This window comes from Neofelis nebulosa, chromosome X, assembly GCF_028018385.1.
Source record: "Neofelis nebulosa isolate mNeoNeb1 chromosome X, mNeoNeb1.pri, whole genome shotgun sequence".
In the NCBI taxonomy this organism is placed as follows: domain Eukaryota; kingdom Metazoa; phylum Chordata; class Mammalia; order Carnivora; family Felidae; genus Neofelis; species Neofelis nebulosa.
In genome coordinates, this window is record NC_080800.1 from 41,595,454 (window position 1) to 41,611,124 (window position 15,671).

A 15,671-nucleotide genomic window follows, 5' to 3' on the forward strand; every position below is an offset into this window, starting at 1 on the left:
GGACAGAGTGTGAGCCACCAGCTGCCTTCTGGGAGAGTCCAGTGCAAAGAACTCTGCTGGGCAGCCAGGTTTCCCCAGTGGCAGCTGTGATATGTGCCTGGATGTCTCTGGGGCACCAGGGGGCCGTGGGTAGCCCCTGTGGGAAGAGTGGGAGTGGAGCGCCGAGTTATCTGGTCTCCCTGAGGGCAGAAGGGGTATGGACCCTGCCTGGCCTGCTTAGTCCTGGAAGGATGGCTTGGGCGACACCCAAGAATTTAGTGACCACACCATGTTAGGAGGGAGCCTGGTGGTGATAGAAGACTGGCCAGACAGAGGATCGGGACTGGGGGCAGGGCTGTGGCCCTCACACCTTTGCCAGCCCCTGCTGACCGGCTCTGGATGAGATATCAAGGAACAGTTGAGCACATACTGGCTGAGCTGCAAGGGAGGAAGAGGGGGAAACAGAGGGCAGGATTTAGTGTGCTGACCCTAGACCCAAGGAGGTTTAAGCGGTATCTGGTCACCTGTCTGTGGGAGTTCCTCCCCCACAGCAGGACTGCCACCAGCCTCTCCCCACTCCCCACCAAGGCAGCCCCCAACAGGCATCCTGGGGACAGTGTCCCACCCCAGAAGGGTTGCAGTCCAGGGCTTACCCATTTTGCTTGCCCTGAGCCTTTAGCCGGAGCCCGCCCACCCCTGGCTTTCAGAGCCTGCCTGCCTCAGAGAGCCAGCGGCCAGCCCCTAGGCCCACCCCAGACTGACTGCCCGTCTGGTGTCTCTCGTCTTATTCTGTTGGCCAGGATTCCTACGAGGCCTCCCCGGGCTCCGAGACTCAGCGTAGGCGGCGGCGGCGGCACAGGCACAGCCCCACCGGCCCGCCAGGCTTCCCCCGAGACGGCGACTATCGGGACCAGGACTATCGGACCGAGCAAGGGGAGGAGGAGGAGGAGGATGAGGAGGAGGAGGAGGAGGAGAAGGCCAGTAACATCGTCATGCTGAGGATGCTGCCACAGGCAGCCACTGAGGATGACGTACGTGCCCCCCCCCCTCGTGGCCCTGGGCAGGTGGCAGGGCAGGAGGCCAGGCTGGGTCTCCTCCAGGGCCCTCAGCTTCTCCCTCACCCCGAACTCAGCACCTTTTATCCCTTCTCTCCCCCAGCACTGATCCGTCCTCTGGGCAGGCCCTTGTCCTCTCCTGGTCTGGAAGGGAGGAGTGTCGGATAGGCTGGCTTGGCCAAGGGGCTGCCACAGTGGGGTGTGGGAGGGAACAGAGCATTCCTCCTGAACATTCCACTGCTCATCCGTCCGTTCTGCATGTGTTGACTGAGGGCCAGATGCTCCCCAGGCCCAGAGCCAGGTATTCCTGGTGGCAGAGATGATGTAGGGCCCGGCAGTCCTGGGGATGGGGAGGGTCCCCATGGGGTTTTCTGAGGTTTTATTCACGTTCTCTCCCCATGCCCTCACCCGCGTCCTTGTCGACAGCGTCAAATCTCCATGGCCTGGCCACAGACCCCTATGTTCTCTGATGTCCTTTGCTGCTACCGGCAGCCTCCCTGCTCAGTTCTCTCACATTTCCTTCCCTGTTCCTCCCTTTGCTTCTGTTTCCTTCTCATACAGACTTTCCCTAACGAGCCCCAGTAAAACCCCAGAGAGCCACTAGAATAGCCTTCTCATTAGCCTCCCCGATTCTCCTCTCTGACCCCGCCGAATTCTCTGCTCAGCTCCCCTTCGAAATCTACCGGCTGCCCATTTTGTCAAAGAGAAAATCCCACGTGTGTATTCGGGAGCTTCTCCAGTCTGGCCCAGCCACGCTGCTCAGGGTCAGACAGTAGCTCTGTGCTGACATGTGTTGGGGATTTATCACAGGGCGGGCCACATACCAGGTCTCATGTAATCCTCACAGCCACCCTGCGGGGAAGGCACTCTGTGTGTTTCCATCCTACCGATGAGGAAGCCAGGCCCCCAGCAGTGAAGCAGCTTGTTCCAGGTCCCTCAGCCCGTGAGTGGCAGAGTGGACTTGGGGTCTGGACCTGGGCAGCTGGATTCCAGAGGCCACATTCTTGCTGTTTCCGGAGCCCTCCCTGAACGTTCGCTGTCCTCAGGATCGTGTGTGTGTGTGTGTGTGTGTGTGTGTGTGTGTGTGTGTGTGTGTGTGTGAGAGAGAGAGAGAGAGAGCGCGCGCGCGCACGCAAGAGTGAGAGCGCTTCTTTCTTTTTCACCTGATGAGGAAACTGAGGCCCAGAGGTAGTAAGATCGCCACCCGAGAATGCCTGGCACGTGCTCCCAGGCTTCTGCGAGAGGCACCACTGGCCTAGAGACCCTGCCTCACCTGGCCCAAACCCCAAATTGCCTCTACAGCTTCCCTCTGGCTTCATCCAGGAAGCTTTGCACACCCTGTGAGCATACCTTTTTGTCTCTGCCCAGGGTACCGATCTGCCCACGGCCTAGGGTGCATGGCTGGGCTCTGCCCAGACCCAGTCCCTCCCATTTTGGTATTTGCTTCCTGGGTGTCTCGGTGTGAGCCGGAGGGCGGTCCCAGAGCTGCGTCCCAGCTCTCCTCCCCACAGCTGCACCAAGCCTGTCATCAGACCAGCCCCTTGGGCCATTCTTGAGCTGCGGGCTCCGCTTGGCTTGCTCTCTCGTTGCTCTCGCCTCTGAGGGTCTTCCATGCTGCCGTGCCCCACCTCGTACCATGTACCATGCCCCCTTCTTTTCCCTCACTCTTTGCAAGTCTGGGGCCGAGCGCCGAGACCGGGTACTGGTATGGGGCTGGGGCCACGGCCCCTCGGGGAAGAGCCCCGAGAGAGCGAGGGGAGGCAGTGCATGCACATCACTCACGGGCAGCCCCTCAGGGGCCCCCCGTGTGCTGAGCCTGCCCCAATCCGTATCTCCCCGTACAGATCCGGGGCCAGCTGCAGTCCCACGGAGTGCAAGCGCGGGAGGTCCGGCTGATGCGGAACAAATCCTCAGGTGAGCTTTTGTTCCCAGTGCCTCCCCTTCTGCTGGCCAGCCTCAGCCTCCAGTCTCCCTCCTGCTTCTGTCTTCTCCCTCACCCTCCCTGCCCTGCCTTCCCTCCACGGCTGGGCATGGGCAGCTTGGGGTGCCCTCTCTTCTTCTCTTCCCCTCGACCCACCCTCCTCACAGCTCCGGGGCTGTTGGGGAGGGGGTGCAGCGCTGAGCTGAGTGCTCCCCGGGGGCAGGGCCAGGGCCAGGCTCCGGGGAACCTCCTCTTTGGGATTCTGAGTGTCTGAGGTGGTAACACCCCCATATACTCCCTTCCCTCTCCCTTCTTCTCCTTCCCCTCCCTTCAATCCCCCTCACGTTTTTCTGGTAACAGCCTGTGACCAGAAAGTAGGTCTGACACGGCCCCACCCTCGTGTCCCAAGAGAGGGGAGGCAGGGGATGGCTCTTCTCCCAGGGTGCATCCCAAGGAGCAGCCAGGATTCCTGGCCTTGCTTCTTCCCTCCCTCCCTCCCTCCCTCCCTCCCTCCCTCCCTCCCTCCCTCCCTCTTGCAGGCTGCTTGGAGCTGGCCTGAGATTAGCAGGGTGGTGGTGGGGGAGTTGTCTCTGCAGGACCTCTGGCCCAGGCTTCCCAAGGCAGGCACAGTGGGGCTTCACTGCCTGGGCTTCTCTCTCCATCTCTCAATCTCTCTCCTCCCCACACCTCCATATCTATCTATCTTTCTCTCTCTCTCCCTCTCTCCCCCCCTTCTCTCTCTCTTTCCCCTTCTCTCTCTCTCTCTCTCTCTCCCCTTCTCTCTCTCTCTCTCTCCCCTTCTCTCTTTCTCTTTTCCTCTCTCTCTCCTTCCCTCTCTCTCTCCCCTTATTTCTCTTCTCTCTCTCTCTCCCCCTCTCTCTCCCTCTCTCTCCCTCTCTCTCCCCCTCTCTCTCCCTCTCTCTCTCCCTCTCTCTCCCTCTTCCTCCCTCCGTCCCTCCCTACCTCACCCCAAATCATACCATTTCATCCTCCTGTGCATCCTAATAGTCACTCTTTTGGAGATCAAGCATGCCCCCCCCCCAAACCCACCACATCTAAGCCCTCCCTGTGTGTACACCTCCAAAGGAGGAGCTGTTTTCCTGTGGCCTCAAGCCCTGGATCCCTTTCCTAGCCCTGGCCAGGCCTGGAGTCTCTCGGTAGCATGTAGGTCTTGCTCTGCTTCACCTCAGCCACGCCACACACTGACAGGGTTCTGGTCTCTCTCTCCATAGGCGGTGTCCTAGGTGTGGCCCCCTCTGTAGCCCTGGGCGCTTCTCCCAGGCCCTCACTGATTCTTTAAGGGCCGCCAGGCCAATCCTGGCCCCCATTCTCCTGCTGTCTCGGAGGACTTGCACTGTGGGTGGCCATAATCTTCCTAGCTTGGCCCTGAGTGAGGCTCCCTGGTGAGGCCCACATCCCCTTACTGTGCTGAGGCTGAGGTGACATCATATCCCCAACTCCCCCTGGTTCCTATGGGCCTGGAGCCTTCCTAGCCTCACTGAGCAGCCTGGCCCAGGTTCTCTTTTGTTTCTTTGATGAAGCACTTGTTACAGGACCCCTCCTGGGTGCCCCAGCCTTGTGCTGGGCCCCGCCCTTCAGGTGTTTATTCTGGCCCATGTGGAGCCAACAGCCTGCCCATCTGCCCTCCTTCCTTCTCAGGAGACAGACCTCTACGTGTACCCTTTCCCTCCTAGCTCCTTCTCTCTGTGTCTGTCACTCCAGGCAGGTCTGCCTGAGCTCCTCTCTCTTTCTTCCCAGTTGGCGTGTGTGTTATCTCCTCTCCCCCTCCCTCCCCACTTCCCCCCACCCATTCCTCTTTCCTGCCCCTCCCGGCCTTCTGCCTTGCCTCCCACTCCCTGGTCTTTCTCTCTCTGATTACTTCTCTCTCTCCCTTTCTTCTTTTTCTCTCCCCCCTTCCCTCTCTGCCCCCCTGGTCCTCTCCCCTCGGGTCCCACCCCCGGGAACGCCGTGTGTCCAAAGCTGTTGACTAACCCACTGCGTCTGTATCTGAATGCTGTCTCCAGGTCAGAGCCGGGGCTTCGCCTTCGTCGAGTTTAGTCACTTGCAGGACGCTACACGATGGATGGAAGCCAATCAGGTTGCTTTGCCGCACTTGAACCCCCCCCCAAACAAATACTACTTTGTAATCGAGCGCTCCCCATCGCCTGATTCTTATGGACACAGTTCCCTGCCCTGTGGCCCTGTGTCCCATCCCCCCTCCCCGCCCCCTCTCTCTCTCTCCCCCTTCCTGACCCTCACTATCTCCTCTTCCCATCTCTTGCTACCCACCGGGCTTCCCATCAAGAGCCCATTCTCACCACTGGCCCCTTCCTACCAGACGCTATTAGCTCTGCCCCTCCACTTCCCAGCCGAGCTTTTGGAGAAAGGGCTGCTGGGGGCGGGGGGAGGTTCTTCCACCGAGGCTCCCAGTCCCCGGGGACCACCCTGCTCAGGGGTTAGGCAGAGCCAGGACTTCGTTCCACTCTCAGGCGCCACTGGAAGCCTAGCCACTGGGGGACTTAGCTGTTGGCACACTAACTGGCAAGTCCCGTTTGGCCAGCTCTCTCCCTGCATGTGAGTTTGGCCTTTTGATTTTGGTGTGAGCGGCCAGCACTGCTCTGTTGATCTAAAGTAGCAGTCAGATGTGATAGAACTCACTTCAGGTGCCCCGGCCCGCCCCCTGCACCTAACCCCTCCACGGAAGTCACCGCTTGCCCCATTCTGCTGCTGGCAGACCTGCCCTCTCAGCAGAGAGTCCTGCTCTAGGGAAGGGAAGGGAGCCTGCTCCCCTGCCTGGCACGGTCTCCCCACCCAGCAGCTTTGGGACCTTCAGAGACCCAAGGACCTGCTCTGCTCACCCACCCAGAGCCCGGCTCACTGGTGTGGGGCACCGAAGGAAAGCCTCAGGGGAGGAAGGGGCAGAAGAGGTGGAAGCAGGGCTCAGCAGGGCGGCCCTGGGGCCATCTCTGCCCTAATGCTGTGGGCCCAGGACCCAGCCAGCCCCGGGAAGACAGCCTCACAGCAGGAACTTCCATCTCTTAAATATGGCTCTTTCTTTTTCCCCCTTCTCCAGCACTAGCGCGCGTGCGCTCTCTCTCTCTTTCTCTCCCCTCCTCTCCCTCCCCTCCCTGTCCCCCTCATCCCGAGTGTAGCCTGTGTAGTGCTGGCCCTGGGTGTGGCCTGGCAGCATCAGGGCCGAGTGGGGGATTTTCCCCCACTGTCCGGCAGGCGTCGGTCAGCCGAGCACTGTGTGCCTGGTGGCGTGTGTTCACGTGTGCGTGCGCGTGCCCGGAAAGGCAGCAAACAGCTGCGCCCGAGGGCTGTGGCGCTCTCCCTCCCTCCTTCCCTTCCTTCTTCCCTTGTCCGTTCTCCGACCTCCCTCCGTTCCCTGTCCCTCATCCATCCAGCTGAAGGGCTCGCTCACTCTCTTCTCCTGTGCTGAAACGGTGCGTGGGGCACTGCTGCCCGGGCCTCACTGTGCTCTGCTTTTTCCCGCAGCACTCCCTCAACATCCTGGGCCAGAAGGTGTCCATGCACTACAGCGACCCCAAGCCCAAGATCAATGAGGACTGGCTGTGTAATAAGGTACAGGGGCGGTGGGCAGCGGTTGCCATGGATAGAGACGGCGGCGGCGGCAGCGTCTGTCTCCCTGGGGCCTCTGGGGGTGGCATAGGCGTCGAGGACTGGCTGAGCTCAAGTAGCCACCGTTCCTTGCCGTCTACCCACCCACCCACCCGCCCGCCTGTGCGTACTGGGCTCTCATTGGCGCCAGGCTCTGCCCTCACGTAGTACGGTCTTGGCTGAAGTCCCAGTGGGCTTTCAGCAAATACTTACGTAAGGGACCAACTAGTGACAGTGGAGGCACAATGCGGTGTGTCAGAATGTGGACCTCTGAGCCAGACTGGCTGGAATTAGACCCTCTCAGATCCTCCTTGATCTCTTCCTCGCTTTCCTCCTCTCTAAAATGTGAATAGCGATGACACCTCTCCCCAGAGGTGGTTGGGAGGATTCCAGTGTGGCGATGAGAGGGTGACACTTGGAACGACACCTGGCCCATGGTTAGCACCCTTTAATGTCTGCCTATACCCCCCCAAAAGAAAGCACAGGGCATGGTGAGAGCCTGAGTCAGGTGACCCGACCTTGATGGCCCCTCCGACAAGGCCATGTCCACCAGAGGCCCAGGGTAGAAGCTGTGGGGTCTTGGAGTCGTATTCCCTACGAGGAAGCTGAGGCTCAAAGGGGTGCCACCGTGGGTGAGCCTTGAGCCATGACTTGCTCCTGATCACAGGGGCCCCGGACGCCACCCTGGGTTCAGGTCTCCCCTGGGGCCAGCCTCACAAGCAGCCCCGAGGTGGCCCGAGACCCCACAGCCAGCCGGTGGTCCTGAGAGCTGGCAGACGCCCCGACTTGCTCCCCCAGAAGAACTCTGCCTACTAGGGGAGTGGCACTGTTGGTTTAAAAAGAAAGTGTTATCAGAAGGCAGGGTGTCTGATGTCTCTGCAGAGGTAGAGATGAAGTAAGTGACAGTGGCACTGTGTCTCTCCTGTATTTTCAGAGACTCCTCAAAAGCAGGGAACTCCCTCCTTTCCCCTCCTCTATTCCCCACATCCTCTTGGTCACCGGGTCCTGTCACTTCTATCACAGAAATGCCCTCCCTTGCAATTCCCATCACCCAGACCAGTTGTCACACGCTCTGTCCCGCTGTGGACCCCTCTTCTGCTGTTCTGGCCTTGCCTCTTTCTCTCACCCTCTCATCTGTAACATTCCTCGAAACCACCTCTAACCACATCCTTCCTTCTCTGCTTAGGACCTCGCCAACTCTGAACTTAAGCGTGACCACCCTGTATAATCTAACTTCACCTGCCCTCTCCAGCTTCGGCTTTTGTCTGGCCTCACCTTCCTACACCAGCTACAGAAAATCTCTTGTTCCCTTCGCTAGCCATAGCTTCCCAGCAAAACCAAAGCAAACTTCTGGGCCTCCCAGATCAAACATCCCTGCCAACTGTCCCCAGCTAAGTGAGCCATACCCCTCTTGGCCTCTTCCCCTCCGTGGGTCCCCACAGACTAACCTGCCTCCCTGTGCTACATCTGCCCCCTGCTGTGAGGCCTCAAGGATGACAGAGGCCACCCCCTGGCATACAGGGCAGAGCCTGGCATGGGACCAGTGCGCACTACGTGACCACGGAACAGAGAGATTTGGTAGAGGTTGGGGGTTTCTGGAGGCTGGGATGGCCAAGGCTGGTTTCTCAAGAGAATCAACCCAGTTCTTGAGCTAAACGAGGGATGGGAGTCTGACGAGAGTGGCCACTGGCTTTTAGGGGTGAAGACACTGAAAGTCTCTAACAGGGAAGCAAGTTTTAGGAAGAGGAACCTGCTAAAGGGACGAGGAGGGGGTGGCACTTGTAACAGGGGTGGGGGAATTGATTCCTGAGCTGAGGGGATGGCCCTGAGGACAGACTTGAGACTGTGTGAAGGGAAGATCCACAGACTGAGAATGACAGCCGGAGCCCCCTTCCACCCCTGACCCTGGGACCTTCCTTCCTGGAGCATCGTGGGGTTCCCTGAGGTGGGGAGAGGGGTGGTCTCTGGATCCAAGTTTGGAGGGTACAGTGGAGAGCCCCACCTGCTCTGACGGCCTGGCCTGTGCCTCACAGTGTGGCGTCCAGAACTTCAAACGCCGTGAGAAGTGCTTCAAATGTGGTGTGCCCAAGTCAGGTGAGGCCCTCCTACCTCCCCACCTCCCTGGGACTTTGGTGGGAGAGGGGAGGAGGGGGAGGGGCCGGTGTCCTGGGAGAAGGGTGGCCAGCCTTGGAGCCTCCTTCTTCGTCACCAGCCTGTCTTGTGCCATCCCTGACAGAGGCGGAGCAGAAGCTGCCCCTGGGCGCAAGGCTGGATCAGCAGACGCTGCCTCTGGGTGGACGGGAGCTAAGCCAGGGCCTGCTCCCCCTGCCTCAGCCCTACCAGGCCCAGGGAGTGCTGGCCTCCCAAGCCCTGTCACAGGGCTCGGAGCCAAGCTCAGAGAACGCCAATGACAGTGAGTCAGTTGTTCCTTCCTTTCTCCCTGCCCTAGGGTGTCTGTCTGGGCTAGACTCTCCAAGCGCAGAGAGATGGCGGTGACCAGGACTTAGCCCTCCCAGGGTCTCTGCTTGGTGGGGGGACACACATGTGATGTAGGGAGAGCAGGAGAGGAGCGTTGCCCGACTCGACTTTGCGGGTGTGTTGAGAAGGTTCTCAGCAGGTGAGTGACTGAGCTGGGACTTGGACTGACAAGCAGAGTTTATCCAGGAGGAAGAGGTGAGAGGAAGCAGCAGGTGCAAAGACATGGAAGCCAGAGAAGAAGGACAGTGGGGAGCCACCAGAGGGTAGGGCTGGAGCAGGGTGTCAGAGGTGCCCCCTAATGCTGGGCCCCTTCCCACAGCCATCATTTTGCGCAACCTGAACCCACACAGCACCATGGATTCCATCCTGGGGGCCCTGGCACCCTATGCGGTGCTGTCCTCCTCCAACGTACGCGTCATCAAGGACAAGCAGACCCAACTGAATCGCGGCTTCGCCTTCATCCAGCTCTCCACCATCGTGGTGAGGGCGGCACAGGGGGGGGCCGGGCGGCCAGGGTCCCGGCCCCCGGGGCGGGGAGGAGGGACCCCGAGGCCAGCCCCCCCCCCCCTCCCCCCCCCCCCGCCGCGGCTCCAAGCCTGGATATGGGGCAGTGGAGCCGGGGACCTCCCCGGGCCTGACCCTTCTGCCTCCGCCTACCCCCTCCTCCCCCCAGGAAGCAGCTCAGCTACTGCAGATCCTACAGGCCCTGCACCCACCGCTCACCATCGACGGCAAGACCATCAACGTTGAGTTCGCCAAGGGTTCTAAGAGGTCAGGGTTCCACTTGTGTCCTTTCCTAGCTGGCCCCCTGGGCTGGGGCCTCGCGTCTCACTCCCAGTCTCTGACATCCTCTCCAGGGACATGGCCTCCAATGAAGGCAGCCGCATCAATGCTGCCTCTGTGGCCAGCACTGCCATTGCTGCGGCCCAGTGGGCCATCTCACAGGTACTCAGAGACTCCCCTCTGCCCCAGCATCCCCATACCGGGGCCACCTCGACCCTCCCGTGCCCTCTCTGCACAGCCTGGAGGGCTGGCTTGCTGTTTTGGCTTTCTGTGGACCCCAGACCCTGTCACAGTGGCTGCCGTGGGCTTTGGGCGCCTCGCTGCAGCTCCCTCCCAGTCACCTCCTCCCAGGCTTTCAACTTCAACACCATCACAGCTGCTTTTCAGCTGCTTTTCGCTTCTGTTTGGTGGTTATTTTATCGTCCTGAATTGTTTCAACTTCTTTAATGAAACGGAGTTTATAAGTGGCTGAAAGAAAATTGGGAGAGGAGAGTAAAGAAGGGGAGGACGGTGTCTTCCTTGATCTGATACCCAGCACACGAACCACACCACACACGTACCAGTGTCAGCCGTGGGAGCACTTTGGCACAAGTCTTCGTTCCTTTCTTGTTTTTGCCACTGTCCTGCCCTGCTGTGGCCGGGTGGCCCTCACACTTCACTTGTCTGAGGCCTGCATGCTTTCTGTCGGCAGACCGGCACAAGCCTCACCTGTGGGCAGATGCTTCTTAGCAGGTTCCCCTCCCCCTGCGCCCCTTCCTCTGCTAATGAGCCCCTCCCACTGCCCCTCAGGCCTCCCAGGGTGGGGAGGGTGCCTGGGCCACCCCCGAGGAGCCACCGGTCGACTACAGCTACTACCAACAGGATGAGGGCTATGGCGGCAGCCAGGGCACAGAGTCCTCCCTCTATGCCCATGGCTACCTCAAGGGCACGAAGGGCCCCGGCATCGCTGGAACCAAAGGGGACCCAGCTGGAGCAGGTGAGCCCCCAGCATCTCTCCCTGAGCCCGTGGTGGGGGGTCAACGGGCATGGGGTCCTGGGCCCCACCACTAACAGGTATTCTCCCCCCCTCCGTCCCTGGCCCTCTTTACAGGTCCTGAGGCCTCCCTGGAGCCTGGGACAGACTCTGTGTCACTGCAGGCTTTCTCCCGTGCCCAGCCTGGTGCCACACCTGGCATCTACCAGCAATCAGCCGAGGCGAGCGGCAGCCAGGGCGCCGCTGCCAACAGCCAGGTGAGAGAGCCCAGGGTGTGCTGGGGGACAGGCAGGGTTCCTGGGGGGGGGCGGGCACTGGCAGACACTGAGCCCTGTTCCCCTGTCTGGCCCCGTGACCAGTCATACACCATCATGTCACCCGCTGTGCTCAAATCTGAGCTCCAGAGCCCTACCCATCCCAGCTCTGCCCTGCCACCAGCCACCAGCCCCACTGCCCAGGAGTCCTACAACCAGTACCGTGAGTAGCCACGCCCGTGGGTGGGAGGGCAGGGGGAGTTCCTTAGCAAAGCACAGAAGAGCGTGACGCCCCTTCTCCCCTCCCCTCCCCCAGCTGTTCCGGACGTGTCTACTTACCAGTACGACGAGACCTCTGGCTACTACTATGACCCCCAGACTGGCCTCTACTATGACCCCAACTCTCAGGTGATAGGGTGGCCCAGGGAGTGGGTGGGGTCTGTAGTTCTCCTTAAGGTCTTCCCTCATGCCTTTGCATTGCCCCTCCCCCAGTATTATTACAACGCTCAGAGCCAGCAGTACCTGTACTGGGACGGGGAGAGACGGACCTATGTCCCTGCCCTGGAACAATCAGCCGACGGGCATAAGGAGACGGGGGCCCCCTCGAAAGAGGGTAAAGAAAAGAAGGAGAAGCACAAGACCAAGACAGCCCAACAGGTGAACACTGGGGGTTCAGCAGTCACTGGCTGGCTGCGTGGTGTCTTCCGATGAAGAACGTGCTTCTATCCTCTTTAACCTTCCACTGCCAAGGGCGGAGGGCAGATGTGTGCGTGGTGGCAGTGATTGTGCTTAAGAGAGACCAGGCTCCTGGCCCAGTTCTGCTCTTTGATGCGTGACTGACCTCAAGCCAGGGCAGTCTCCTCAGTATGTGGTAGGGCCACCCACCTCCCTGCGAGGCCAGTGCCATCCATCCAAGCGAGCCCAGTCAGCCTTCCTGTCCCCCAGTGGGAACCCTCAGGTTGCCTGCATGCCTGAAGCCAGGCTAACCCTGCCTGTGGAAACGAACGGGCAGGCAGACCTCCTTTGGGCCCAGAACCCCACTCGTGAGTATGTGTCCGATTGTCCGTCCCAGAGAACTTCTCATGGGCCCCTCAGGGTGCGGGTGGGAAAGCGGCCACAGCAGCGTTTGGTGGGCGTGGGCAGTTGGAGGGAACGTCAGCGTCTGCCTGGGGAAGAAGAGTGTGACAGTCTGGGTGTAGCGCTCAGTGCCGAACCAAGTGCTGAGTAAGAACTAAGTGTTCCCTTGACTACCTGGTAAATGCTAAAAGTCATGTTGTGCTTGGGGTGGGGGAAGCAGAAGGTGGAGTGTGGCAGAGTATCACGGGTGTGTGTTAAAATCCTACCCAGAGAAAGCCATTTTGTGCAGCGTGGAATGGTAAGACGATATGAAAGCCCACAGAGAGCGGAATCGTGTGAGTGCCTGTCAGGAGAATGGGGGACACAGCCCAAGAGGGCTTGATGGGGGCCACCGGTGGTAGAATGACGACAAGTAGGGACCGTCACGGCCGTCTCCTCACCTCTTGCTTGAGGCTGCGGGGTGGGAAGGGGCAGTGGACGGAGTTGGCGGTTACAGCAGTCAGAGGGGCCCCGAGAGCCTCACCCCCACCCTTCCCCCTAGATTGCCAAGGACATGGAACGCTGGGCCCGCAGCCTCAACAAGCAAAAAGAAAACTTCAAAAACAGCTTCCAGCCCATCAGCTCCCTGCGAGACGATGAAAGGCGGGAATCAGCTACCGCAGATGCTGGCTATGCCATCCTCGAGAAGAAGGTGTGTTGTGGCCACCCCTCCACTACCCACTCCCCGCCCCAAGTCTTGTCATCTCAACGGTCCCTCTGTGGAGTCCCTGAATCTGTGTGTCCATCTTCCCCAGGGAGCACTAGCTGAAAGACAGCACACCAGCATGGACCTCCCGAAACTGGCCAGCGATGACCGCCCAGTGAGTGGTCGGAGCAGGAAGAGGGGTGGGGGGGGGCGATCTGGCCAGGCCTGACCTCCCACCCCTACGCTCATGTTCTCCAGAGCCCACCTCGGGGCCTCGTGGCAGCCTACAGCGGGGAGAGTGACAGCGAGGAGGAGCAGGAGCGCGGGGGTCCAGAACGGGAGGAGAAGCTCACTGACTGGCAGAAGCTGGCCTGTCTGCTTTGCCGGCGCCAGTTCCCCAGCAAGGAGGCGCTCATCCGCCACCAGCAGCTCTCTGGGCTACACAAGGTGGCTGAGGGAGGATTGGCAGGGAACCTCAGCTCTGCTTGGCCCGGCCCGGCCCGGCCCGGCCCGGCCCGGCCCAGCCCTGCCCGGCCACTTCACACCTCCTCCTGCCTGTCCCCTTGCAGCAAAACCTTGAGATTCACCGACGAGCGCACCTGTCGGAAAATGAGCTGGAAGCACTGGAGAAGAACGACATGGAGGTAAGGTGTGACCCACTCCTGGGCTCCATCCCCTCTGTCCCTTGCCAAGTGCCTGTCCCCTCAGGCAGCTGGCGCTCAAGTCCCTGAGCTGGATATTGCCTGGCTGCCATCAGCCGTCTCACCTCCTGTCCCTGCGAGGCTTCTTCCCGACTCCCCCTGTGCTGGCTGCTCGCACCCACGATGTCCTGCCCACGGGACCTCAGACCTGTTAGCCAGATCCAGCTCCCATGGGGCCCCTAATGTTTCCTGCGAGTAGCCACCGTTCCCCCGTCCTCACACACATGCACACGCACACGCACACACGTTTTTAGCAAATGAAGTACCGGGACCGTGCAGCTGAACGCAGAGAGAAGTACGGCATCCCTGAGCCACCGGAGCCCAAGCGGAGGAAGTACGGCGGCATGTCTGCAGCTTCTGTGTAAGTGCCCAGAGCCGAAGTGCGGACCCGGGGCCGGCAGGCTGGTCACTCACACTGTACCCACTGGCCCTGCAGGGACTTTGAGCAGCCCACACGGGATGGTCTGGGCAGCGACAACATTGGCAGTCGTATGCTCCAGGCCATGGGCTGGAAAGAAGGTAGTGGCCTGGGCCGGAAGAAGCAGGGCATTGTGACGCCCATTGAGGTGAGTCTTCTGTGATCCCATCCCCGTCTTCCAGCATTCTCTGCTGCACCCCCATCCCACCGCTCACCTGACGGCCTACCTCCCTCACATAGGCCCAGACACGGGTGCGGGGTTCCGGCTTGGGGGCCCGAGGCAGCTCCTACGGGGTCACCTCAACCGAGTCCTACAAGGAGACGCTGCACAAGACAATGGTGACCCGCTTCAACGAGGCCCAGTGAGCAGCTGTGAGAGCTGCTTCTACATATGTCGGGTGTCCGGCCCAGGGCAGGGGAGGGTGAAGTGGTGGGTGGTCTGAGTGGGGCCCTGCACCTGTCTGCTAGCCTACTCCCCAGCCAGAGAGGCCCTGACCAAGTCAGACTTTAAATTGGTGACTTTTGTTGGAAAGCTGGGCTGGGATCATGCTCTTCTTTTTGTAATAAAAGCTGAAAAGTCCGTAGCTTGCACGTCTCTTTCTTATGCGCCAGCACGGTTTGTGACCCACACAGACACAGGGACATAAACGCAGATGGACGAGGGGCCTCCTTGGGCTGAGGTGGGTGGCATTGCTGGCACTCGCAGTGTCTGGTGCGTGGGGACTGAACATGAAGTTCTGGCCTGTGCCCCAACCCACAGGATCCTGATCACAGCCCCCCTCACCGTCGTCAAGTCTAGCAAGTCTCAATATACCAGGAAACCTGCCAGCACTGGGAACCCTGCACCTGCTGTGCAATCTCAGTGCTAAACCTAAACTGCATTTGACTGTCCAAGGGCATCTCCCAGTTGGACGACAGTGGGCACTCTGGCACCAGTTGCCGCTGCGCCCTCAGTGAACGGATGGCCCCAGAGGGGTGGAGATAGAGAAGCTCAGCCTGCCAGTCCCTGGTCCCACAGCTGCCCCATCAGGACTGCTTGGGTTCACGCTCATTCCTGTGCTCTTCATGGCTGTTAGCATAGCACCTGCCCCTCTGGTCACCAGGGACCGATCTGCACTCTGTGATTCCCAAGTACGCGTGCGTGCGTACTCAGCACTGGTCTGGGTGTGGTGGAAAATGAGGCTGGGGCTGCCCTCTCCCGGCCTTGGAGGGCTGCGCCAGAAACTGGGCCAGGAACGGCCCCTCCCCCAAATACTTGTCTGTGAAACCAGAAGGTGGAAGGGGAGGTGGTAAGGGGAGAGTAGTCGGCACAAAGCCCCTCCCCCCACTTACTGGCCTGCGTAGTGACATCTCCCTGTACCAGCTGTAGGAGGTGAGGTGAGAAAGAAGGGGCCCCCTAGAGGTGATAATGCTGCTGATTTGGGGTGGGGGTATTGCCCAGGGACTGAGGGAAGAGGGTGTGGGGGAGGGGAGAGGGACAGGAAATAGGAATAGAAAGAGGCCACCTGTCTCAGGATGGGTGGCTTTTAGTCTGGAGGCACCCACATGTTCCCTTCCCTCTTCCCACCCCCCAGGGCTCTGGAATCCCACAACAAGGAAGCCTTGTACATGGTTGGCAGTAGTAAATGGTACAGTCACTCTGGAAAACTGTTGGGCTGTTTCATATAAAGGTAAACATAACACCCTATGACCCAGCAATTTCATTCTTAGTTACCCCAAATAATGC

General features: G+C 60.1%; 1 protein-coding gene across 7 annotated transcripts in view; it reads left to right on the forward strand.

Annotated features, from left to right (window-relative positions):
• Positions 1–14,525, forward strand: part of RBM10 (RNA binding motif protein 10) — a 30,205-nt gene extending 15,680 nt beyond the window's left edge. For 3 of the 7 annotated variants that reach the window (XM_058714610.1, XM_058714614.1, XM_058714617.1), the window contains exons 4-24: positions 780–1,010; positions 2,879–2,948; positions 4,980–5,053; positions 6,454–6,540; positions 8,610–8,670; positions 8,813–8,989; positions 9,374–9,534; positions 9,728–9,825; positions 9,912–9,999; positions 10,627–10,813; positions 10,928–11,067; positions 11,170–11,287; positions 11,381–11,472; positions 11,557–11,721; positions 12,683–12,832; positions 12,936–13,001; positions 13,085–13,273; positions 13,396–13,470; positions 13,782–13,888; positions 13,964–14,093; positions 14,186–14,525. In XM_058714610.1, coding sequence (XP_058570593.1) covers positions 780–1,010; positions 2,879–2,948; positions 4,980–5,053; positions 6,454–6,540; positions 8,610–8,670; positions 8,813–8,989; positions 9,374–9,534; positions 9,728–9,825; positions 9,912–9,999; positions 10,627–10,813; positions 10,928–11,067; positions 11,170–11,287; positions 11,381–11,472; positions 11,557–11,721; positions 12,683–12,832; positions 12,936–13,001; positions 13,085–13,273; positions 13,396–13,470; positions 13,782–13,888; positions 13,964–14,093; positions 14,186–14,311 — 2,592 coding nt within the window. In that variant the 3' untranslated portion in view covers positions 14,312–14,525. The remainder of the gene's footprint in view (positions 1–779; positions 1,011–2,878; positions 2,949–4,979; positions 5,054–6,453; positions 6,541–8,609; positions 8,671–8,812; positions 8,990–9,373; positions 9,535–9,727; positions 9,826–9,911; positions 10,000–10,626; positions 10,814–10,927; positions 11,068–11,169; positions 11,288–11,380; positions 11,473–11,556; positions 11,722–12,682; positions 12,833–12,935; positions 13,002–13,084; positions 13,274–13,395; positions 13,471–13,781; positions 13,889–13,963; positions 14,094–14,185) is intronic. The other 4 variants (XM_058714613.1, XM_058714611.1, XM_058714615.1 and 1 more) reach the window with 4 other exon arrangements.
• The last annotated feature ends 1,146 nt before the right edge of the window (positions 14,526–15,671 follow it).